The 26,219-nt window shown below is 36.9% G+C and overlaps 1 protein-coding gene across 6 annotated transcripts in view; it reads right to left on the reverse strand.

Moving 5' to 3' along the window:
- The window catches only part of LOC149566981 (uncharacterized), a 128,147-nt gene that overhangs the window by 24,693 nt on the left and 77,235 nt on the right, over positions 1–26,219 (reverse strand). For 5 of the 6 annotated variants that reach the window (XM_089820184.1, XM_089820189.1, XM_089820188.1 and 2 more), the window contains exons 15-21: positions 25,630–25,802; positions 25,306–25,519; positions 24,729–24,854; positions 24,528–24,620; positions 2,736–2,852; positions 2,554–2,634; positions 2,259–2,366 (exon numbers count right to left, since the gene is read on the reverse strand). In XM_089820184.1, the coding sequence (XP_089676310.1) occupies positions 2,259–2,366; positions 2,554–2,634; positions 2,736–2,852; positions 24,528–24,620; positions 24,729–24,854; positions 25,306–25,519; positions 25,630–25,802 (912 nt within the window). The remainder of the gene's footprint in view (positions 1–2,258; positions 2,367–2,553; positions 2,635–2,735; positions 2,853–24,527; positions 24,621–24,728; positions 24,855–25,305; positions 25,520–25,629; positions 25,803–26,219) is intronic. The other variant, XM_089820185.1, reaches the window with a different exon arrangement.

Below are 26,219 nucleotides of genomic sequence, written 5' to 3' on the forward strand. Positions count from 1 at the left end.
TTTATACGATTCTCTTTAACTCTTCTTGTTCGCGGCTTACTTCAGAAGCATATCACTAAGACAGTAATACAATACTGAGCCGCTTGTGTGGAGCCATATCTTGCATAGTGTTTGTTTCTGCACCAGAACCTAGTCTTATTTTCCTCTATATCTAGGTCATGTATTTTCCTCATAATATTCGCATTATGAGTGATGCATTTTCGATTCAAGAAAGCTTTATTTTTCAAATGCAAGTTAGCATTGAGCACAATTAACATTTGCGAGGCTTGCCCGCTCCTTATTTTTGATCAATTATTTTTCATAAGCATCAACTGCTATAAATTTTGGGAAAAGGAATGCCCAGCTGATGGAATCCTATAATGCTTTATGTTGTGTAAAATCTGCCTTGAAATATCTTTTGTTTTTCTTTGCTATTTGATATGTACCAGATGTGACTGATTTCAAATGGTTTCACAAACATTTCTGATTTGAAAGAATCTCATGAATATCAGCAATCTCCTAGAATGCACTCAGAGCTGGTAGAACCAAGTATAAATGGGTGAAGAGGGGAGGAATCCTGCAAGAGAAAAGAAAAGAAAACTATTATTCAGTGTCTTAAATATATGATCAATTATAAAAGACACTGCATAAGTCCAAGTTAGCTCATGGTAATCCAATGTTTAGATCTTGATGCCTACGAGTAGTGGAATTAATTCTCTAGTACAAGGATGCTCAGTGGTTGGACAAGTTGTTCCATGTCTATTTCTAGGTAGGGAGGGTCTTTCTCAGATGAGATTGTGTGGGTATATTTAAGGTCCATGGTTGGGAGGTTAAGCCCCTGACAGTGCTTCCCCTCTCCATCAGATGCCAAGATGTAAACAAGACAGAGATAAGTTATGCATTCAAACCAAAGTAACGAGTATCGGAATCGGCAAGGCCGAATTGAATCATGAATCAGCCATGAATCGGAATCGAATTGGCCAAGAGTCGCCAAATTAAAAAAACCCTTGAAATTTAGTGAATAACTTATTTCATAAACCCTTTATCGCTGATTCAATTCACTGATTCACAAAAAATTGTTTGGCTTGAGTTGAATCGCCGAATTGCTTAATCACGTGAATCACTGAGATTCTCGTTACTATGATTCAAACATCATTTGGTAATAGGTATTTTACTTTTATGATATTTAAAATTACAAAATGAAGATATGTTTAGATAGATTTATATCGTTGCATTAGTTATTTCCTTCAATGAAATCAACTTTTCTCGTCAATGTAAATGGTAACTAGTTGTTAGATCAGTTGATCTTCCAATTGGACAATAATTATATCTATATGCTTGAGATAGGCCTACTTGATGGATGTTATAACTGTCCTTTCATGTGAATAATGAAAATGAACGTTTATTTTAACTATATGTTATTGTCATGATTAGCAATAGGAAAGAAAAAAGATGATAAGTGGTATTTGATGCCCTAGATGGAATTTGTCATTATGATGCAGTGGTACTTGATGCCCTAAATGGTAATTGACATTCTGATAGTGGTGTAACTATTTGTGCCCTAAGTGGTATATGTGTACTATCTGGGTTTTGCAGAGGCTGCCCTAGGTAGATTCCAGTTTCGGAATTTAGGGTATGGACTAACCTGGGTTTTGCAGAGGCTGCCCTAGGCAGACTCACACCTAGTTTTAATATTACATATATATTTTGCTCAGCCAACCTAAGGCATACTGAGCCCAGGTTTAAAAATTTATAAAAGCACACCCATCATAGTTGAATCGGCAACTTAGATCATAACCCTTACAGATTAGTCAGAATCCAGACAACTGCAAACTGTAAAAAGTGTTATTGCTTTATCACTCACTTTACCTAGGTTTAGGTAGGGAATATTAGGAAGAAGTGTGTCAAAATAGTATATTCTTGAATGGAATCACAAAAGAAAGTTTTAGCACATTACATTCCTGCAGCACATATGAAGTTAAATTACATCTCATTTGCATGAACCCCAATCTAAATACTGTTAGATCTCATCTTTATAAGTCTCTCAATATCCCTAGTGAAGACATTAGATTTATCTGTGTCTTATGTGTTTGGTAATACTATTGTGTTAAGATTCTAGAGGTCAAGTTAGACACCAATGCTAATAAAAGATTTATCACAATCAATAGGGTTTCTTTACTGTATATAAAGAAACCATACAAGGATACTTGTGACTGGTGATCAAAACAAAAATAATTTGAACTCATTTTCTCACTTCATTGTAGGAAAGTGTTACTCACCCGATGGTTAGTTGCTTTAAGCTTAGGTAGTATACGATCAAGCATCTCAAGCTTTGCACAAAGTCTGATTACTGGCGGCAGGAAATGTGGAGGCAACATATTCTGAATCTGAAAATCATAAAAAACAGTATTTTCTTGCATATCAGAAATAAAACTTCATTAAATAACACACTTCCATATTTCAGAAGCACAAAAGTTCAGAATAGATCAAAGAATACAGACAATTTAACAGAATATTATACTCAATCTCATGCTAATGATTAATAAAAGTATAATAGCGTTGTCTGAGACAAACCTCATCTGAATGCAACTGGCTGAGATATGGATGGTTGCAGATATTGCGAAGCTCCATTACTGTATTATGCACTGATCTACCCTGAACATGCAATTTAAAATAAATATTATTAGAGATCTTTTCATCACCAATATATTTAGTTGATAACAGAGGCAGAACTTGTCAACAAATTTTTTGCATACCTTGGCATGACAAAGAGATCCAAGATTATCTTCAACTCTTTTCATGAGAAGCTTCTGATATGCAGATGCCTCACACCTTACCAAATGCTCAATCTTCTCTGGCAGTTCATTCTCAACCTTCAAAAGAAGCAACACAAAACTCAACCAGTTCAAATCAAATTCTACTAATAATAAATCTTATAAATCATATCGGCAGGTGCTATCTTAGTCTCTTAGCAATGGCATTGTATTGCATTTACAGTGCATACTATAACAAAGAATATGCTACTGAGAAAACACATGCTACATGTCACCACATATTTGTTTCCTACATGCAAAAAAGGGAAACTTGGATTCAGACTGAAGATAAAATGCAAACCCTACTCTGAGATGTTAATTCCAATACAAGATGCTCACACAAGAAGCTCAATACACATCTTGCTACTCAATCTGAATTGTCCGTTTCGGCAGCTAATTATATAGTACTTATTAATCCTCATATTGGGTTCGCTAATGAACAGGTATCACCCAAAAACAATGCATCAGAAAAAAGAGTTTACTTGTAATGTCCCCACTTTAGCAATTGACCAAGTGTGTGTGTGTGTGTGTTAGCTTAGCTCTACATGGTCTCGAGGGCTAATGAAGGGTTTAAACAGATCTTAGAGTGTTTTGGCCTAGTCATCTCCAATTTGGGCCAAAACGGAGTTTGATTTACTCAATTTTAGGCATACTCACTATTTTTCGTAAATCAGCAAGACACAAGGGAGGCTTGTTTTGGTGATTGAAATTGATACTCCTTAGCGAGAGCTTTCCGACGAGCAATCACTCGTGTTGTTTGTAGTCTAATAGCTAATATATTTTTTATGCCTGAAGTATTATTAAAGTAACATTTAATTTAGTTGTAAAATATTAAAGTGTTACTTTAATATTAAATTTTATGGGAATGTGTGCAAATCAAAGGGGGCACCTAAGGGAGACATAAGTGATTATTTTAATATGTTTTATATTGCATATCTTTTATCCCACATTGCTCATGTGAGTTGAACTGATCCTTGAAGAAAGAATAAAAGGGAGCATTAGTGGCTGCATTCGGCAGGTGGAATATGAGAAGAAAATTGATGTGTGAGTTGCAAATCCGTTGTTGGCATTAGAGGACGTTTATCCTCTCTTGTGACATTCTAGATGTCATTCCCTTGGGGTTTGGCCTTTATAATTCATTGCTATCAACTTCATTAACAGGCAGATTGAGCGCATTTCTAGTTGCAGGCAGATTGGGTGTTTACTCATATCATTCTCACTTCTTGTCTGATGCTTATGCCATTGTAAAGGGATGATTTTAAGAGGGTCTTGGACTGATTGAAGGCAAATCTTACTGTAGCAGCACTGCAACGCGGCACTATTCATATTAGTGTAGCACCAAGATGGGAAGTTATTACTGGAATATTATGTTATAATGCTCAAGTAATTAGTGAGTTGAAAAGTCTACTATGTATTTGATTTTATTAGTTTGAAAATTAATATTATTTCAGCAGTAGTTCAATCTTCAATTTACATATTATTATAAATTTCTTATTGTTCATGTTATGTGGTTTCAAATCTATGTAAAGACATAAAAACAGACAAACAATTTATTTCCCGAGCCATAAAGGGGTTTAAACATTTAACGGTGAAATTAAGAGTTGGATGCAAATTATTTGACTAAATTCCTATCAGCAGTTGGTTCAGTTTTTGGGTATTTTTAGGGTGTCCATTACATTAGTTTATGTTTCTCCTAGAGAATCCACTGAGTCAAAAAATTGGAAAGAGTCAAGTACGCTATGTCAGGCATGGGGTACCTTAAATTTGGCTTCAGTCTGCTAAAGAATGTCATCAAATTTTATGTAGATATTCGCCAAATTTCACACACATTGTAAGTATGGCACTTCCTTGCCAATGGGACATATTTGGAACTGGAAGAGAATCTAGCATCTCATAAGGTCCCAATTGTTGGAAGTCACAAAAAAACTTTAAAAGAAAGATCTCCTCAGAAAGCTTGATTATCCCAGGTGTCGACCATAAATATGTTGAATGACATGTAAATAGGTGTTCCACTACCTAGTTTACCATTGAGAGAACTAGAGAGCATGAACTACATTGTGATTAAAACCCAACTAGTTTTAGAATATCAAGCTATTGACAAACTGAACTGGCGAAGTGCAATTAACTACCCAAATGTTTGTCATGGCAAATTGATATTGTATTAAAAAGAGGAGATGAAAGCTCCTTATATAGATTAACAACGTCATTTTTTTACAGAGCAGTACTGGGGTACGTCAAGACGTTGAAACGAGCTTTCGAGATGCGGGGAAAATGGGCCTCATCTTTGGGACAGTGGGGGGACAGCGGCATGGGTAGGACGGGGCAGGGAGGGGTGTTGTATTGTATACATATGAACTCAAAATGCTAGTTATGAAATGATGTTTCAGTAGAACATACCAAATTAAAATACTTTAAAATAGCAAAATTGCTATATGAAATAGAACCATTGAACATTCAACATAGTCGCATATTACATACCCAGTAATAACATTCAAAAATCAAAATTCAAGTACCCATCCTAGCAATGACATGGTTGTGGAATGGTGGAGGTGGGGGTGTACTTGAGTACTCAAGTACCCGGTGCGGGGACGGGTACTTCGAGGTTTGGGAGGAGGGTGTAAGTCCCCATGTCACGCTGTGTTTTTATAATGACACAATCATGAACTAAAGGTGCAAATTAGAAACTACCAAATAAACTAAAGCCTAACTAAGATTACTATTACAGAAACACTACAATATTCTAATACCCTCCCTTAATGCTCATCATCTAATTGCCCTACAAAAGACTATACGTGTCTTGTGGTCATGAATTCTTCATAACATTCTACTGTTGTTGAGACCCTTCCTAGATCAGCATAAAAGAAGGATGAGGATTTCATTTTCAAGCATGCTTAGATATTGATTTGGTTTGAGATTTTCTCTTGGAGAAATCAAGGAAGCTTCAACTTCTATTCAGGATCCGAGGACGCAAACCCTCAGGTTCTTGGGTGGATTGGACAGAGCCTCGATTCATCTTTGCAAAAATTCATGACAGAGTTCACAATTACATTTTAGGTTCTTTCCTAATTATCCAATCTGACTATTATCACTGTTTATACAAATGGATTGTTATTGCCTTGCTGGTTTATAATGTTATAATGAATTCTAGAGTATTTACTGGTTAATGTTGTTGATTCTTTACTGATTATTTTCTGGTTATTATTGTATACATTCTTGTTTACGATTCTGAAATGTATTTGAGAAAATTGGAGAGATTATCTAGGTAGGATATTATAGTGGATTCACAGCCAGTGAATCCCGCCAACCTATGAAGTTGCTTGAAGAACACAAATTGAAGTATCTAAAGCTCCGAAAAAAAATTATCTGTTTTGAAGAAAAGATATATTTTATTTAGGCAAAGACATATTCTATAGAATAAATGATTTTAATGTAAGGCTATAGCCGCAGTGAAATATTCGGAGAGATATTGCCGGTTGCGAAGTTGTGTTTTTTCTTCTTCTTTTTTCTAGATTTACTAAATCTATCGAGAGGGACATTTGAGCAATTATGTTAATGTGAAAGCGCTGGATAAAGGAGATATCAAATTAAAAATGTCAGACCTGATATATATATAGGGTCTTCTCTAAAGTTTGTTTTTGGTAAAATATTTGAGCGCTACTATTGATAGATGTTGAATAATTAAGGAAGGGACTGTCTATTCTAAAGTCTAGAAGAAAAAAATTTCAAGAGCGTATATTAAAGTTATATTACCAGACCATTCATTTTCTGGTGCCAAGCGACTTTAAGTAATATTAATCGACATCTTATAGTTTTTGGTAATAAATATCTTCTTCTGGCAAAGTCTGTAATACACTTGTGTTTGACATGAAAAATCATTTGCAGAGTTTACAGGAAGGTTTGAACAAATATTGCAAAGTTAGAAGTTGTGACCGAATCAACAAATGGAAAAGAGGCAAAAGGGAATGGAAAGTGATCCTAAGCTGCTGATTTACAAAGGGTTTTAGTAGCCTTGGAGACTTTGAAATCAGATTACTTATGTCTACTTTCAGACAGATATTTCATCATCTAGGTTGTTGGAACATATGCTAAGCAATTGAGGGAAAAAGAAGATGAGGTTAATAGGCTCAACAAGGAGCCTAATGTTTCTCAGGTTAATAGACTCAACAAGGAGCCTAATGTTTCTCAAAAGGCATTGGATAATACACAGGTTGCTCTTCATGAAGCATAAAATCAGATTGTTGTCACCAAAAAATATAGGGAACAGGAGGATAAAGGAAGTTATGAGTTTTTCCAAGTGATTGAGGAACTTGATAGCATTCAGCAGACTTGTGACTTGCATAGCTGCCCCAAGAGATAACATAACAAAATTTTGGATCATCTTAAGCTAGTAGACAATTCTTTGTTTGCAGTGGATGTTGATTGGACAATTGATAATCCACTTTTTGAGTTGAATACAAAAGATGTTTCTTATTTCCGTGATGAGGATGATCTTGACTGGAGGATATGGGACCCAGTCACAATTCCTAGTGGTGAGTTTTGTTCATAGGATTGGTGTGATGACCTGATTTTCAGATTTAACATTGTTTCTCATTCTCCAATCAGCTTAAACCTGGTTTCAGTTTCAGCTCCACAAATGCTCATAGAAGATGTAGTTGAATTATCAAATCCCGTATATCCAAATGGGAGCCCAAGCCCTCTATTTATCTACTTTCCTAAAAAGTTACTAAGAACTTCTAGAAACATCCATTATAAAATCCCCTTATAATGCACTTTTTAATAATAAATAACTTTGTAAAATAAAAGAGCAACTCAACTTAGAATTATAACATGTAGGCCCCGTATAAGAAGTGATGATAAAATATAAATAAAATAATATCTCCAAGAGCATAATGAGCCATCTAATCACCAAATAAATGCCAGAATGACTCTCTCATCACAACCACCAGTCTATGAGAGTCCGTGATAGACTGATCCGGCACGCAAAACGATGTCAACCAAAACAGGGACATTACATTTTGCTATACATTCCCAACTTCTACTACATAGTTATGAACTACATACAATATATATTCTGCCAAATATTCAACGTCGTTAGAAATTGGTAAACCATGTGTGGCATTCTGAAGTTAATAACACTTGTGTGTTGGCACTGTTTACATTTTAAAATGATATTTCGATGAGTTGAGATTTACATTTACCTTTTTCTTGAGAATTAGAGGGATGATTTGTTAGCAACCCGCTATCATATATATGAAGGTTGATAAAAAATAGTGTCTACTAAAGTATGGGCTCGAGCATTCTAGCAATTTCTTCTTGACAGAAGAAAACTCAGATTCTGTCAAAAATTAATCTGCATATGAAACCTATATGATGGAACCTTCCTTATCCATGTCACAGCTACATAAATAATTGTACTTTAACCACTTCAATTCTTACTTGACAACATTTATATATTTCAAAAGAGATAAATCCAATTGGTTATAAAATAACGCCTTAACAAATCCTCAAAATCTTCATGATCAATTTGCCAGAATAATATTAAAATTGCAACTGTAAATGCGTACTTAATAATAAAATATCATGCCCATAGGCTATCATTGATATCAATCCAGGGACATTTTATGGAGAATATGTTCCTTCATTTTCTCCCGGCACTGTGGTAACTGGATCCAGTAACTCCAAACTGATAGCGGATTCGTACTCCCACACCCCTACCCTATCCTCTATTATAAATCTATCTATCCAGTCTACAAGGGGCAGGGAGTTGACATACATTAAATAAAATAAGAAGTACAGATTACGTTTTACTAATAGTAGCCATTCAACCAGCCTGTGCAGGTCCATAGTAGTTAGGATTGGATAGCTAGGGGCAGGCTGGTCACCAATCAGTGGAGTATCAGGTTGTCCTTTCAATGAAGATTCAATTTATTATAGCCCTGACTTCAGAAGAATCGTGGTTATTACGTAGAAGGGCCAATATATTTCTGCCCACCTCAAATATTGTTGGGTGATCTTCACTCTTAATGTAGGTAGTAGAGATTCCCTGACATTGCCTTCACACCTGCAATGCATGGAATCTGTTTTTTTTGTTTTCATAAGATATTGATAAGATGTGAGCACAATCAACCATTCCTAGAACACAAGCTTTAGCAATATCTTTTCTTTGTTTGTGATATCTTTCCATTTCACCTTCAATTGTCCTATTTCGAAGTTGAAAGAATTGTAGAATATCTTTTCTTCTACAATCTCCTCTATAGTCCTTGTAAATAAAGCATTGTCATCATTGTTTATTATGTCATTCATTCTAATATTAAGCAAAGCACACAATTCTTCCTCCCACTCTCTATAAGTCTTTAGATTATGTTCCCTTTTGAAGGCCAAAGGGATAAGGTCAAAACTTTTATTTTCAGATTTGGAAAGATAAAATCTTACCCTTCTCTATAATAACTCCTTATTTATATCAAATTCTACCAAGGTTGCTAACAGATCATAAGTCTTTTCACTTAGATCCTCAACCTAGGGCTTATCTATAACAATTTCACATCTATCACCCAACTCTTCTTCTCTGTTGACCTATTTGTTCAGATTCTGTCTCAGCATATTCTCATTTTGACCAAGAGATCTCTCGATAGCTGCAAGTTTTGATATCCCATGGTAGAGCAATCTGGTATCCATATTAAATGCAAAGTGCAAAATGTTATCTCTTACATTTTGTTGATACCTCTGCATCACCTCCATTTGTGCAGTCTTGAGATTGTTCACATGGGGAGTTCCAGGAAAACCATACACTCTGAAAAATAGTGGAAACTGATAAGGGATAATGTCTCCCAATTATGGCTCACCTTCAGACCTATAGCAAACCCTTTTGGCCTAAGTAGTTTCAACAATGCCTTAGGAATTCTAGGATTATCAGGGGATAACAAGGCTCTCATCTTGGAGGAAAGATACCTATCAAATCTTACAAAACTAGCATCCTTCCTATCCCATGACATATTTGTACTCCATAAATGAACAAGCAATTTCTCTCCATTATGTTCCCTTACCAACTTCATTTCTTTTTCAAAATAAGAAACTCCCTTAAAAAGGCACATGCATGAGCATTGAGTACCATCAAAAAGGTTTGCCAACCTTTCCTTTATCAATTCCGATCAAACCATTGTGGATCTCCTCAACAAGATAGGAAGCAAAATCAAAAATCACATCCACCCCATAGTGGAGAATCTGAACCATCATGTACATTAATGGGACAGGCATATAATCTTGCTCATCCTCACCCAACACTTTACACAGGGACATATATATGGCTTGGGCACGCGTATTGAAATATTTCTTCAATAATGGTTCAAGAGTGGCTGGTGAAACCAAAATTAGATTTCCAACCTTTCCAAAATGTTCCTTCAAGGGCCCACTTCTAAGATAAACCTTTTGAGCTTCATATTCTTCTTGTAATTTCTCAAAATCTATGGTATCATGGAGAACAGAAGGTGGGTCCAGCATGAAAACCTCAGAATCGCTTCTGATGTGATCTTAAACAAGCCAATTTCTAGCATGGTTTATCACTAAACAAAGGACTAGATCATAAATTTTGGTGAGTAGGGTTGGTCTAAATCCATAAAAAAACCCTGGTACAACCAGTTTCCCTAAATCGAAATTTATAATATTCCAAATCAGATAATACTGGCATGAGCTCAATTAAATACAGTAATAACAGGGATATGTGTGTCTACGACCCTTGATGAGCATAAAAATTCCCTCACACCATAGTTGGATCAGCAATAGAATAATAGGAACATTCAGAATATAAGCTTGAGTCTACAATGATTTTCAAGATACATTCAGTTAAGCCTTAGAATACTGCCTCAAGTTTCTTTACTTAATACCGATTTTGATAACCATATGAAGGCATTCCTTCATCCAAAATTACCACACAACACTACCTATCTAAGCAATAAGTAATATGCAATGAAGAAGGAAATCAAAACCTGGCATTCCGTGCATGCATGACAGTTCATGCGGCCATAGACTTTGTTGAATCTCGTCAATGGGTTCTTCATTGCCTACCACCCAATTTTCTAAGAGTTGCAACTGATGTCCAACACGCGGACCCCCAAACTCCTCACAGCATACACAGCTCGGGATATAATGCTGATTGCGGTGAATGTGCACTGGTTGGTGTTGTCCAATGAAGTCACTCCAACCCAAATACCTTGGCAACTAGTCTGCAAACACTGCCAGTCGAGCAACCTGTTACTATCGCATGACTGATGAGAGTGCAGTCGTGTCCTCCTGGTAACAAGTCCATTCAAGACATTAAATTTGTTGCCTTCTGCAATCCACTGCTCAATCTCGTATGTTGTTGATTGTAACACTACCACTACTCCTTTGTTGTTAGTGATCCAAACACCTAGTTTAGACCTTGCTCTTGTATTACTTTCCTTCTTATACCTATTACGCATTCTTCCCATAACCACTGGTGTAGACCAAAACCATACACATTTCCAGTAGAAATAAGGGTTCCCAAATGATGTTGTTACCTTTTGATTTTGCCTTTGGGATAAACTTACTGAACAAAATAGACCGAGATCTCGTACTTGATCTTGAAATTATTTCGAAGAGATACTGGGGCTACATCTAGTCTCCACAAATCTCATTAAGTCATTTTATCCTTAAGAGATAACCAATCACATTTAAGCGACCTGTTTGTATTTTATCGGTATTAATCTAATGGTGTAAATCCCAATGCAAATGATTGCTTTTATAACTCGATGTGAGGGGAGATGCGAACAACTAGGCAATGTGCGGTAAAAGCCTGTTTTGTCTTTGAGTCACTTAAGTCATTTTTGTCATAAAGTCACTTTAAATGATAAACTACTTTATAAATCAACTTAATAAAATAAAGTGACTTAACCTTAGGAGTTCCCACTTAAATATCTCCCCCAATGAAACCAAATAGATTCCCGTGACTAGCTGGCATCCTCAAAATAAATGTTGTTAGCCTATCCAGATGGAAAGATAGACCAACAAGGCACCATTATGTCTAGTGCGAAGAAGGGGACATTATAGTCCTCCCTTCTTGGGATTGCTTGCCCTCAAGCAATCTTGGTGTCGGATACTTCAGGATTGATTCGCCTTCTCAAGTGGCATCTTCATATGGCAAATCCTTCCAGCAAATTAGATACTCCCTGATGGACCTGTTACGCAGCTTCCTTTCTCTGACCTCTATTACCTTTGCTAGAACTAATACTAGCTTCCCTTCCTCATCAAGTGGGGGCAATCCAATGGAGGGTACTACATGCTAACCTATCGCTTTCTTGAGGAAAGAAATGTGGAAAACGTTATGAATTTTGTTGTCATCTGGCAAGTCCATCTCATAAGCGACCTCCCCAACCCTCCAATTAATGTGATAAGGACCAAAAATTCTAGGCTGAAGTTTTTTAGACCCACTCTTCTTCAAGGAGCTCTGTCTGTAAGGTTGGAGACGAAGATAAACCATGTCACCCAACTCAAAATTCCGCTTTGTCCGCCAGCAATCAGCATACATCTTCTACTGATTCTGAGCCTGTAGAATGTTCTCCCGAAGAGATTTGAGAATGTCCTGCTGATCTTGTATCCAATCCCCAACTAGTGGTGCCCTTTTGTCCTGTAAAGCCAGATCTACAAACGACAAAGGCTCACTTCCATAAAGAGCTCGAAATGGAATCATTTGGATGGGCATGTGGTAGGAGTTGTAGCAATACTCCCCTAGATATAACCACTTAACCTAAGCTCTCTGCTGCCCTGCTACATATTTCTAGAGATAACCCTCCACCAATTTGTTTACTATCCAATCTGCCCATCCGTCTAGGGTGGTAACTCGTGTTGGGTGTCAACTTTGTACCTGCCAATCTGAATAGCTCTTGGCGAAAGGTGTTGAGTAACTTGCTATCCCTCTTGCTCACGATGGTTCGCGGAAGACCATGTAGATGAAAAAGCTCTCGAAAAAATACCTCAGCTACTTGAGAGACTGACCAATTTGCTGCTATAGCAAAGAAGTGACCGAAATAAGTCAATCTGTTCACCACCACAAAAATGGAATCTCTACCCTGCACCCTCGGCAACCCTGTAATAAAGTCCATGGAGATACTCTCCCATTTTTGCATTGGAATAGGAAGAGTTTGTAATAAACTAGCTGAAAACTCGTACTCTAACTTGTTCTGCTGACAACTCTAGCATTCTCTGATATGCTAGAGGACATCGTCCTTGAGGCCCTTCCATGAAAACCTTTCCTCACCTGTTTATAGGTTTTGAAGAAACCTGGGTGTCCTGCTGATGGTGCAGCATGAACAGTTTCCATAATATTTCCTTTGAGTTTAGAATCTGGTACGAGGTAGATCCTATCCTTACAAAAAAATCACATCATCGATTACCTTGTACCTGTTGTCCTGAAATTGTCCAACCATAATCTGACACACTTGAGTATTCTTAGACTACTCAACCCGCAACTAAGGCTTCCAATCTGTCGATATCTTGGAAATAGCACAACATTCTACTACTGAAGGTCTCCTGGAAAGTGCATCAACAACTACATTGTTCTTACCCTTGACATACTCGATGTCAAAATCATAGGCCTGAATCTTGCTGACCCACTGTTGTTGTCTTTCATTTAGATCCTTCTATTCTAAGAAGTAGCGCAAACTGTTGTGATCCGTCTTAACTGTGAATCTGCCACCCACCAACTACTATCTAAACTTGGCTAAAGAGTGCATAATGGCCAACATTTCCTTGTCATAGGTAGAGTAAAATCTCTCACCGTCCTTGAGCTTCTTGCTCTTATATGCTATCGAATGCCTATCCTGAATCAGAACTGCACCACTTCCACTCCCTAAAGCATCACACTCTAGTACAAAAGGATGAGAGAAGTCGGGCAGTGCCAAAACCAGGCATGTGCTCATCACCTTCTTGAGCTTATCAAAGGTCACCTCTGCATCATCTATCCACCTGAATGCCCTCTTCCGTGTGAGATCGGTGAGGCGAGCTACTCTCTGTGAGAAGTTCTAGCAAACCTCCTTTAATAAGAGCAAAGACCAAGGAAGCCCCTCAAATCTAATACGTTCCTCGATGGCAACCAATCTAGGATTGCCTGAATCTTTTCCCGGTGTACCATCACCCCATCTACACCAATCACGTGACCAAGATAAAGAATCTCGGTCAATCCAAACTCACACTTTGACTCCTTCGCAAACAATGAGTGCTCCTCCATAATACAAAGTACCTCATCTAGTTGTTGCAGGTGCTCCTCCCAAGTTCTGCTGAAAACCAAGATATCGTCAAAAAATACTAACACGCTCTTTCGTAGCTGTTTTCTAAAAATATGGTTCATACATGACTGAAATATAGCTGGCACATTAGCGAGTCCAAATGACATAACCAAGAACTCGTAGTGTCCATAGTGACATCGAAAAGTTGTCTTATGCACATCCTACTTGAACCCGTATATAATGATATCCAAATCTGATTTCTATCTTCAAGAAATAAACTGCCCCATGTAGTTCATTCAGTAACTCATCAATGCAAGGAATAGGGTACCTATCCTTGATGGTCCTCTTGCTGAGAGCGTGGTAACCAATACACATGCAAAGAGTGCTATCCTTCTTCACCAATACAATTGAAGAAGCGAAGGGACTGAGTTGGGTTTGATGTGTCCCATGTCTAAGAGTTCCTTAATCGTCCTTTCTATTTCCTCTTTATAGTGCCTAGGATGACGATAAGGTGTAGAGATGACGGGTTTGACGCCCTCCTCTAACTCAATGATATGCTCAAACCCTCTATCTGGGGGAATGCCCAAAGGTATGTCCTCAAAAACCCTCTTGTGCTTATCAAGCACCGACTGAATGTCAATATGAATCTACTACCTTGAGTCTAAGGTAGCCTTAGAGGAAATGAAACGGTGTGCTTCCCACTCCATGTCATCATGCCTCATAATAGGCTCCATATTGTGGGCTGAAATCAACCTGGGTTCACCCTCTGGCATAGCCTTGAGGATCACCTGTCGGCCATCCCGTAAGAATTCCAACTGCATCTTATCATGATCAACTCTGTACATGCCAATAATCTACAACCACTATCTTCCCAACATGGCATCTAATCCATCCAAATCAACCACATAAAAATCTACCTCATGAATAAAGTCATCAATGTGAATCAGAAGTCCTGACACTTTCCCTGTGCACCTCAATCTCTCAGGTCCTGCCACTCTAACCTTGAACTCGAGTATACCATCAATTTATAACTTTCTCTTTGTAACCCAACGCGTGCTTATGAAGTTATGTGATGCACCTGTATCTAAAAGACACACAATACGCTGTCCTCTAACTACTCCCTTCAAATGAAAGGGGTGTCCCGAGGGATTGCTGAAAAGGGAAGCTATGTTAGGAGATTGTCCCTGAGTAAATTCCTTCTTTCTCTCTCTAGGTGGTTGTTCCTCACTTTCTTCCTCATCGCTGCCATCAACATCGCTGCCCTCCTGCTGCTCATCCTCCTCCTCTGAGAGTACCTCGACATAATTTATTTTGCCTTTGCCAAGGCATCAAAGATCCGGTGTCTGTAGCTCCCTACAAGTGAAACATAACTTCTTCCTCCTAAGTTCATTCCGTGCCTCAAAGTCCAACCTGAGAGGGGTAGCCTTATGTTGGTTCTTGTTCTTCTAGAACGAAGTAGACCCCTTATAAGGTTTCTTAGGAGGTTGTAGTATCAAAGAAGGTGATCATCGGAATGGGATGCTCACTTAGTTCAGTCATCAGGATCAGTAGGTATGACCTTAAACTTCTTTGGAAAGGACACGACAACTTGAACACCGGATACATTAGTGGGACCTGCATGAGCTATTAAGAAAATAATCTAAGAAAACATAAAATAATCTAATTTAAAATATAAAACATACCTCAAGGAATTTTAATTGATCTTTCATCATATTACTATAATATATATTTATATACGTACATATAAATATAAAAAATGAAATGACACCATTATATTATAACTTAATTAAACGATGTCACCACATTGATATACTTACATGAACGTATGTAAATATAAATAATAATAATAGTTGAAATTATAATTTTCTTCCAACCTTTTACCTTTCCCTTTTTCTTTTTAATCAATTTAACATTTGGCAATTCAAATTGTCATATAATCTTTTAAACTGGTGGAAGCCAAGAAGTCATGGCTTGTTCCTTATATGAAAGCCGTGAGGGGAGTCGGGCACCATATTCCTTTCTGCCGACTTCTTTCTGCTTTGCGTTTCAAACTTCATTGCCTCCACACCCGACTTCTCCTCATCATATCTTCTGCTGATACCTGCAATACCATCCATTGAAGCCTTGTTCAAGCAATTCGAATTACCGCTCCTTGCCATGCAAGCAATCCAGCTAAAGATCAAAGACCATATGCTCTACAAGTAATGTCTCAAAACAACTGGAGAGGACCAATCAGAGTTCAAGTTCTCCAAAATAATATCAAATTCTTATCAGGTCATGAGTTATCCTTCCAAAGTTTTTAAATACAATTCTATAGCAGCTGGCTAGGAACAGGAACCTCTTTTGTTATGTCTATAATCATGTTATTTAACTTGCTGAATAATCCCTGTGATTTATAACGAACTTTCTTCTTACTTTCATTGTATACAGTTGAATAGTATCCCTTAAAGAAGAGTTTCTAAATGTAATAAGAATCTGTATGAATGTTGCTGATCTCAAGAACAAGTTTTATTTTGCCACAATTCATGATAAAAGATATCAAGAGTAGAAAGCTCATAACTTTTCCAAAACACTTGGGATTCACCGGTAATATAGCCATGTAATGGTGAAGAGGTGTAGAAGGACAAAGTGCGCATAATCTATCAATAAACCTAGGAATCACCGGCTATGTAGCCATGTATGGTGAAGAGGTGAAATAAATCTGGAAGAAAACAGAAGAGAAATCAAACATGAATAACCCAAATGAAATATACTTAATAGCTCATGCTCATCCCTATAATGAAACCTGTTGTCAAGTCAAGTGGTGGTGATCGGGTCGTTGAGCCCATCTGAAATCCTTGGTCAAGGTAGTTTATAGGCATGTTTGCCATCTAATGATCACTTGATGTCAGTAGTGCCACTTATGTAAGCATGTCCGTTTCATAACTGAGTGGACATTCAAGAATCAAAACACCCGGATGCTCAGGTGGTTGGACTAAAGAACATCCCAAGCCCAATCCTGAGGTAGGGAGGGCCATTCTGATTTAATAGAATGTGTGGGGATAAGTATGGTCCGAGGTTGGGAGATCAAGCCTATGTCAATGCTTCTCCTCTCACCAAAGTTGAGGCTTACACAACCAGCTAAAGATCCTTCGGATGATACTTGTATGTTCCATTCCTTCATTTTTTGATAAGCATTTACTTTACTTGTATGAAGAAAGGATAATTAATCGTTAATCTAGTTATTTCAATTGATCATGAATACAGTTATGTTTTAGTTAATCGTTAATCAGTTATTTCAGCTGAACATGAATACAATTATGTTTAGTTAATCGTTAATTTAGTTATTTCAATTGATCATGAATACAGTTATGTTTAGTCAATTGTTAATCTAGTTATTTCAGTTGAACATGAATGCAGTTATCAGTTAAAAGCTAAACTAGTTATTTTTAAACAAACATTGATGAGGTTATGGTTATTTCAATTAATTGTTAAAGGCAGTTAACGTCATGTGAAAAGGATTTCAGTTGTATATTTTTTAAATATTGGAAGTTCTCTGTTTAAAACGTCTTTGTTTCCAATATGAAAAACCGTTTGTTAACCGTTTGTTACACTCTCCCTTTTTCGATTCAAGTATTAAACAAAGAACAGATTTTGCTTAACCGGATCAGAGAATAAATCTCATTCATCGTACATAGCCATAACGTTATCTGGCAGTAAGCCTGGTTCCGCGAGTGGTGCTACCACTTCCTTTGCATTAAAAACAGGCATCAAAGGCCTGTCAATGTTCCATGTGGGGGCCCTAGTAGCTCGGAGTGATCCTGCCACACTACCACCTCCACTATGATGACTCGGTGCTACCTTGTGAGGTGGAGCTAACTACTACATAGCACCTGAAATTATTTTTCCCATCTCTAATAGCCCACAAGGTTCCCTCACTTCTCGTTCTCGTTCATTCTCATTATGATCCATTTGAGTGTCCTGTACTCATTCACCCTGTTCAACCCGTAAGTTTGTCCCAAATGTTAACTCCTCGTCAACTGAGTAATTGTCCTCAATATCAATCTGGTCTTAAGATCTTGTCTGTTCCGAACAAATGTGACTAAACCTATATGGTTTCCTATTCATGCATGTCTGACATTATCCTTGTTAAATCCAGCCCGTTAATAATTTTTCCCACAAGTTGGGAGGACTTATGGCTCTGATACCACTATAATATTCCAAATCCGATAATACTGGCTTGAGCTCAATTAAAAACAGTAATAAGAAGGATATGTGTCTACGACCCTTAATGAGCATAAAAATTCCCTCACTACAGTTGGATCAGCAATAGAATAATAGGAATATTCAAAATATAAGTTTAAGTCTACAATGATTTTCAAAATACATTCAATTAAGCCTTAGAATATTGCCTCAAGTTTCTTTGCTTAATACCGATTTTGATAACCATATGAAGGCATTTGTTCATCCAACATTACCGCACAACACTGCCTATCTAAGCAATAAGTAATATGTCGTGAAGAAGGAAATCAAAACCTAGCATTCCGTGTGGGCATGACAATTTGTGTGGCCACAAACTTTTCTAAATCCCATCAATGGATTCTTCGCTGCCTACCACCCGATTTTTTGGGAGTTGCAATTGACATCTGATCACACGGACCCCCAAATTCCTCATGGCATACACAAAGTTGGGATATAATGCTAGTTACGGTGAATGTACACTGGTTGGTGTTGTCCAATGAAGTCACTCTCGACCCTAATACCTTGGCGACTAGTCTGCAAACACTGCTATTCGGGTAACCTGTTACTGCCTCTAACTGATGAGAGTGCAGTCATGTCCTGGTAATCACGTCCATTCAAGACATTAACTTTGCTGCCTTCTGCAATCCGTTGCTCAGTCTCGTATGTTGCTGATTGTAACACTATCACTACTCCTTTGTTGTTAGTGATCCGAACATCTGGGTCAGACCTTGCTCTTGTATTACTTTTCTTCTTATACCTATTATGCGTTCTTCCCATAATCACCGGTGCAAATCAAAACCATAAACATTTCCAGTAGAAATAAGGGTTCCCAAATGATGTTGTTACCTTTCGATTTTGCCTTTGGGATAAACAACTTGAATAGAATAGATTGAGATCTCTTCCCTGATCTTGAAACTATTTCGAAGAGATATTGGGGCTACAGCCAGTCTCCACAAATCTCATTAAGGGATTTCGTCCTTAAGAGATAACCAATCACATTTAAGCAACCTGTTTGTATTTTATCAATATTAATCTCATGGCATAAATCCCAATGCAGATGCTTGCTTTTATAACCTCGATGTGAGGGGCGATGCGAACAACTAGGCAATGTGGGATAAAAGGTTGTTTTGTTTTTTAGTCACTTAAGTCATTTTTTGTCATATAGTGACTTTAAATGATAAAGTACTTCATAAATCAACATAATAAAATAAAGGGACTTAACCTTAGGAGTTCCCACTTTAATATCTCCCCCAATGAAAACAAATGCATTCCTATGACTGGTTGGCATTCTCAAAATTAATGTCGTTAGCCTATCCAGATGGAAAGATAGACCAACAAGGCGTCATTACGTCTAGCGTGGAGAAGGGGACATTACAAAATTTCATACATTATCATGTGGGGCTCATAGATTTCTCTAAGAAAACCATTTCAAGGAAAGCTCCCAGCCACTTGTGGTTGTCTTAGCATCCCTAACCCAATTTCCCTTATCATACAATACCCTCACAATTTGTAGTCATGGTGAATTGGGAACAAATCTTTTATCCTTAGCAGAATCATTGGTAGACATATCTAACTGTTCTAAAAAATCATCATGCACACTCCTTAATTGATAATTTATCTTCCCCGAGAAATCTTTTCTAGGTGGCATTGTCTATGGTTTATTAAATATCTTATCCACAAAAGGCTGAAACTACAATGTCTTCTTTGAGAGTAATTCTACAAATTTTGAGACAAGAATACTTATTGGTTCTTGACTCACGCTTGATGCAATTTCTTCCGTGAAACCCTAGCTTTTTCTGCAACCTTTTCCAGCATTGTATATTTGCCTCACACACACTCATACTCGGGAATTGATCACACTTCAACCATGTACCATTCAAATGACATAGGGACAAGAAAATCTCATAAGGCCCACATGCATTTTGAATTAATTAGCAATCAATGTCATTGACAACAGGCTTGAAAAAAGTCATGATCAACTTTAAAATTGGACCATTGATTAAAATGCAAATCTATGGCTCCAACTGAGTCTGTGCATGTTGAGTCACCTTTCTTAGGGTGACGGGGAAGTCAAACCAACAATATAATGACAACCGTAAGCCACCTCAACACTATGGACCCCTATCTAACCATTTAATTTCCCTAGACGCGTGGCACATTGTCGCTTTATCGCAAAAATTAAATAGTATGCACTTCTTGATAACGACAATGTGACCACCATAGATCTTCTTTTGATCTGACAATCGTGAAGCAAATAGGAGGCATCTACAACCAAGACCACTTTAGACAATGGCTCAATGTCGTTATGTCACTTTTGTTAAAAACCTTGCACCTTTTTATAGCGACAAAACGATAACCCTAAGACTCAATCATACCGGAAGATCCAGAGTACACCTAAATTCTCCTAGGTGGCTTTCACACTCGCCCTGTGTACAACACATGTCACGCATTGATTTGTCACAAAGTTCAATTCTTTCTACGTTTAACAGCCCCCACCAAGAACATGTCTAAATGTCACTTCGTCACATTGGTTAAATGTTATGCATCTTTTTATAGCGACCAAGCAACAATCATTGGATCAATCTGATCTAACAATTATGAAAATAAATACTTTATGTATTGCCCATACTAAAGCTGGCCCACACCTATACACGTGTCTGAATATGATTTGATCATTTCATCTTTACTGTATTAGTTTAATCATATGTTTGATTTGGGACACGTGGCGCACAGTCGCTTTATCGCATTAGTTAAGAGCCTTACACTTTTTCAAAGCGACTAAGCAACAGTCCTTAAATCGACTTAAATCTTACGGTTGAGAAAATGACCATCCACTTACTACTTTCTTGTAGAACTGGACCCACTTGGATGCATGTTAGCATTTTGCTTGGTCGCTTTCATTAAACTCCCTGCATCTTGTGGTAGCGACAATAGGACAACCGTTAGATCTCCCATGATCCGACGATCATAAAAAATGAATACATTGTGGGTCCGCTCATTCTTCTGGGCATATTACAACAAATGGCATTATCCCACATAGGTAAAGAAAAGTATCTATTTAAATAATACCACTGGGCCCACATTATATATTTTATCAGGTTTTTTGGCATGCTATCATGACCCAATTTAAATGAATTGTTGTCTAAAAAATACACACCCCACACCCAAAAGACAAACACAACTTAGGAAAATGTAACTTTAGGGGGGAATCAATAACTAGCAACTTAACCGATAAGCAAAATTAAAAGGGTCCCCTTTCCTACAGTAACAAGACCCTTCCCTTAGGGCCCTTTTGGCTGCTGGAATATAAAAATGGGAATAAGAATACTTATTCTCGAATACTTATTTTTTAATAGAAAATGGGGTTACGTATTCTATTCTTGTTTGGTTCACCCAAAATTTGATGCAGAATTCACGGACTCAAAAATTTAAGTTTTCCAAAACAAACAAAAAATCGGAATAGGAATATGTATTCCTATTCTACCTATTTAGGTGGAATAGAAAATGCTCATTTTTGGGCCAAAATTGGAATACGTATTCCAATTTTATTCCTATTCCAATTTCGATTTGGTGCATCCAAACAGAGAATTCAAAATTTTAAGAATATACATATGCCTATTCCACTTGTATTCCCATTGCCAAACGGGCCCTTAAGTTGCTAAAAGGGTAATTCAAAATTATAACAAGGGCAGGGGTTTCATGTCCTAGGGTATTTTTCAAAGCACAGGAAATGCTGATCCAACAACAACTAGACTATCTTATACAAGAAAACACTATGATGTTGCAGAGTCTAACACATCGTTCCAGACTTGACCAACATCAATCCCCAAGTATATAGGAAAGTGCATTTTTGTGCAGTGTGGATGGTTAACATTCAATACTTAGAGACTGCAGTGAGTACACAAAGATTAAATCCGAATTTCTCTTCCCGAGGCATAGGAATGCAAGTCTCTCTTGTTAGGAATCAGATTGGAGTCGCAAGAAGAAATTGCAACATATCAAGGTTACAAGACTATGGGCGCTTCCACCTTGGAACGCAAGTTGTCTTGTGATATTGACCCATCAGACAGGATTATGCAGCATAGAACCAATATGTTGTTAATGTACTTTTTTATATATAAACTGTAAGATGGATTGTCGATCTAACGGATGAGATATTATTTGTTCCCCAATTCTATTTAAAATTGGTAATATCAGTGTTCAAGTGTGGTCTACTATCATATTGAAAAAATCATTTTAAATATATGTGAATTCTGTTATGAATTCCCCTTTTTGTATAAGTGAAAGACAGCATCCAAACAACTGAAGTGGATATTGATTGGTAGGCAAGGTTACTGCTCATCACAAAGATAATGGGGGCATTGCTTGAATGTTTGGACAAACATTCCATACTGTAAAATCTATGATTGAACCTGACTAGTGACAGTTCTTCAAAATGACCAGCCACTAGATGAATCCTTGCCTGAGTAAATTGTCTTTGGCATATTGGGAAGCATCCATCTAACGTTCAAATGGATGTTACAATTTAGCAAATGCAAGCACTAGAGTAAAGAAAGGAGTCTCTTTCTATATGAATTCCCCTTTTTGTATAAGTGAAAGACAGCATCCAAACAACTGAAGTGGATATTGATTGGTAGGCAAGGTTACTGCTCATCACAAAGATAATGGGGGCATTGCTTGAATGTTTGGACAAACATTCCATACTGTAAAATCTATGATTGAACCTGACTAGTGACAGTTCTTCAAAATGACCAGCCACTAGATGAATCCTTGCCTGAGTAAATTGTCTTTGGCATATTGGGAAGCATCCATCTAACGTTCAAATGGATGTTACAATTTAGCAAATGCAAGCACTAGAGTAAAGAAAGGAGTCTCTTTCTAACAAGGAAATTTTTAATATTACAAAATGTGATTTATCCCACATGCATCATATTTAATTGCTATAATATAATGAATTCTTAGTAAGCAGGGGCTTATCCCATATTGGCTGTATCCTGCCTTATCAATTCATCAACCAAAAGGCCCAGATTTGGCTCTATCATTGGTGTGGCCAAGGGATCTTACTAGCGAGAAAACAATGATTGTCTCTTTAATCTCTATGAACTCGGTTGAGCCTTGAATAGTTTACAAATATTACAATGCATTTTGTTTGACATTGCAACAAATTCGAACAATTTATATTTTGTTTTCTTTTGTCATGATGTTTTGATTTCGAATTTAATGTTTCATTAAACGCAGGTAAGAAACTATGGCATACAAAGATTTCATTAACAAAATGGACACAAACCCAGATTACAAGAGTGAGCACAACGCACAGAGAGTGCCAACCCTCTTCAAAGCACCAAATCCAATTCAGGTTAGGCACAAACTCTAGTTGGGGAACCAACCCAAAAGGCAAGACCTGTTGAATCTAATGTAAAGCCCTTCAACGCTTCACTCTAATCTCTCCTATATAAAGAATCACAGCTTGTCTGAAAAGAATATCTTCACTTTATGACCTTGATTTCATTAAGATACTTGACATTTAACACAGCTCAACTCATAACCCACAACCTTGTGCGTTCAATACTACACAATCCAATTGAGGATCCTGACAAGATTTTATGTGTCATAAATCAACCCCTAAGATTAATGTGTAAGCCTTAATGGGATTACCACACCACAAACAATGAATGTGTTGCACTATTTCAAAGGGCATTGCTTAATCATCCTCATTTTTACTGCCAACACTCATTCTTCATTAATGCTCAAGTGACCAAGCACATAGGACCATAGATATTTGGTGGAAATGAAGGAAGAAAATATTGTGTCACCAGAGTTTAGGCCTATAATGGCCAAAAGGGCAATGGTATAGCCTCACAGTTTTCTATCAGCTCCAAAAGAAAATGTGGCCTGATGTTTCAAAGATGATTTTGCTTCACTCAATAAAACTGGCAAAGTCCTATGAGCTTTGCTAGTTAACTATGATTGAAGCAAGCAGAAGCTATTGATGACTAGGCCAGAAACATACAGGCAATGAAGCAGAAAAATAGATGAGTATGTGTTGTTCTAGTCAATCAGGATATAAGTCAATTTTTAAACACAAGTTTAGCTCAAAAATGCTATAGTACATACCATTTAAACATAAAGACCATGATAAACTTCTTCTTATGCACTCTTAAGTATTTAAGTGATGCATTTAAACAATTTATTTAACATGGAAAATGATAGTTTGCATTCATACTAAAGCCATCAAATTTTCTAAAAACTTCAAAAATATAATGGGTGGGGATCATACCTTGTGCTTTAGCCTCCGAAGCATAAACGGACGCAATACTTGATGAAGGCGATTTATAATTAAAAGATTCTCTTCCTCGGTCAACAAGGCCTGCTAATGAGCAATAAAAGATTTGAACAGGATGAGAACAGTTCAGAAAACAAGACATTCTATTTGCACTGCTAGGTAGCATATAATCTTTTGTAAAAAGACATTAGATACCTGATCTGGAGAATTTTCTGCTACATTTTCAAAAGGTTTACTGAACCACTGTGAAAAATCTTCTGATGAGTTGAAAATATTCGGGAGCAAGAAATTCAGAAGAGCCCAGAGTTCCTCAAGATTATTCTGGAGTAAAATGCAAATTATTGATAATATTATAATTTACAAAATATTTAAAGTATTAATAAATTAAGTTTTCTTGAATCTTCAGACTATTCTGTCTTAAGAAATGAAAAATGATGATCTAGAAGTTATAAGAATGAAATGGGTATGAACTTTGCCAGTGCTTGTCCAACTGAAAAATGAAGAGAGAACAGCACAAAAAGCGAGAAACTATATACTTATAATTAATTTACTACAATAAAATTACATAAATATATTTGTACACATATACGCATACACCTATATGTATGGTACGCATGCACACACAGGTATAGCTGCATAAATCATATATATTTGTACATATACATACACATACATGTAAGTATAGGTATATGTATACATGCACATGCACATTTGTTAATCACAATCCTATAGCAAATGACAGAATAAAGCACAGGTTGATCATCTATCAAACCTGGAGCGGTGTTCCAGTCAGCAACAACCGGTGAGTACTTTGATAATGCCTTAGCTCGGCATTCAATTTACACGATGCATTTTTTATACGATGTCCTTCATCAATAATGATATAATGCCACATAATTTTACTCAATTTTGGCCTGTCATGCTTATTCATCAAGTACTCATATGTTGTCAAGAGGACATTAAATTTCTGCTGAGAGATCTTTTCCCTGAGATAGCCATAAACATTTACACAAGAATAGTCAAATATTCATTTAATCAACCATCAAATAACATGTACAGAAGTAACCCATGACACTTTTGCAACTCATGTCACCACCTGAATAATCGACGGCGCTCATCTGGAGAGCCCATATATGCAATTTTAGAAATGCTAGGAGCCCAGAAGCTGATTTCAGAAACCCAACCAGACAATACAGAGGATGGCACTACAACCAGAAAAGGTCCTCTGTCATTCTTTGTCTCCATTAGATAGCATATTAATGCAATCACCTGCAAATAAACAGCAACAAGAAATTCCTTTATGGGTCTTCTATATTCATCTAAATTATATTGATTACTTCTATTGGTATACAAATAACCACATCAACTTCTCTATAAAACCGAAAGAATTTTATAGCATCTTGGTATATGAATAACATCTTATAAAGATTTGTGATTTGTCTTGTATATATGATGTTATTTGTATAGAAACACTTGCGACAGAAATCAACTAAACATCAGAATACACTAAAATCTAAATGATATGATCATTACCGTATATTCTTCGCCAAAGTATCATTACAAGTAGAGTAGAATTCTAAATTTCAGCCTTAATTGTTAGTAGCAGGAAATTTCTATTTGTTCGGCCTCAGATGTGCGTGTAGCAGAAATAGATTTTAAACCTATATTGTTCAGAGGATACTCAGA

This window comes from Cupressus sempervirens, chromosome 3 (assembly GCF_028749045.1).
Source record: "Cupressus sempervirens isolate cs-2001-9-10 chromosome 3, ASM2874904v1, whole genome shotgun sequence".
In the NCBI taxonomy this organism is placed as follows: domain Eukaryota; kingdom Viridiplantae; phylum Streptophyta; class Pinopsida; order Cupressales; family Cupressaceae; genus Cupressus; species Cupressus sempervirens.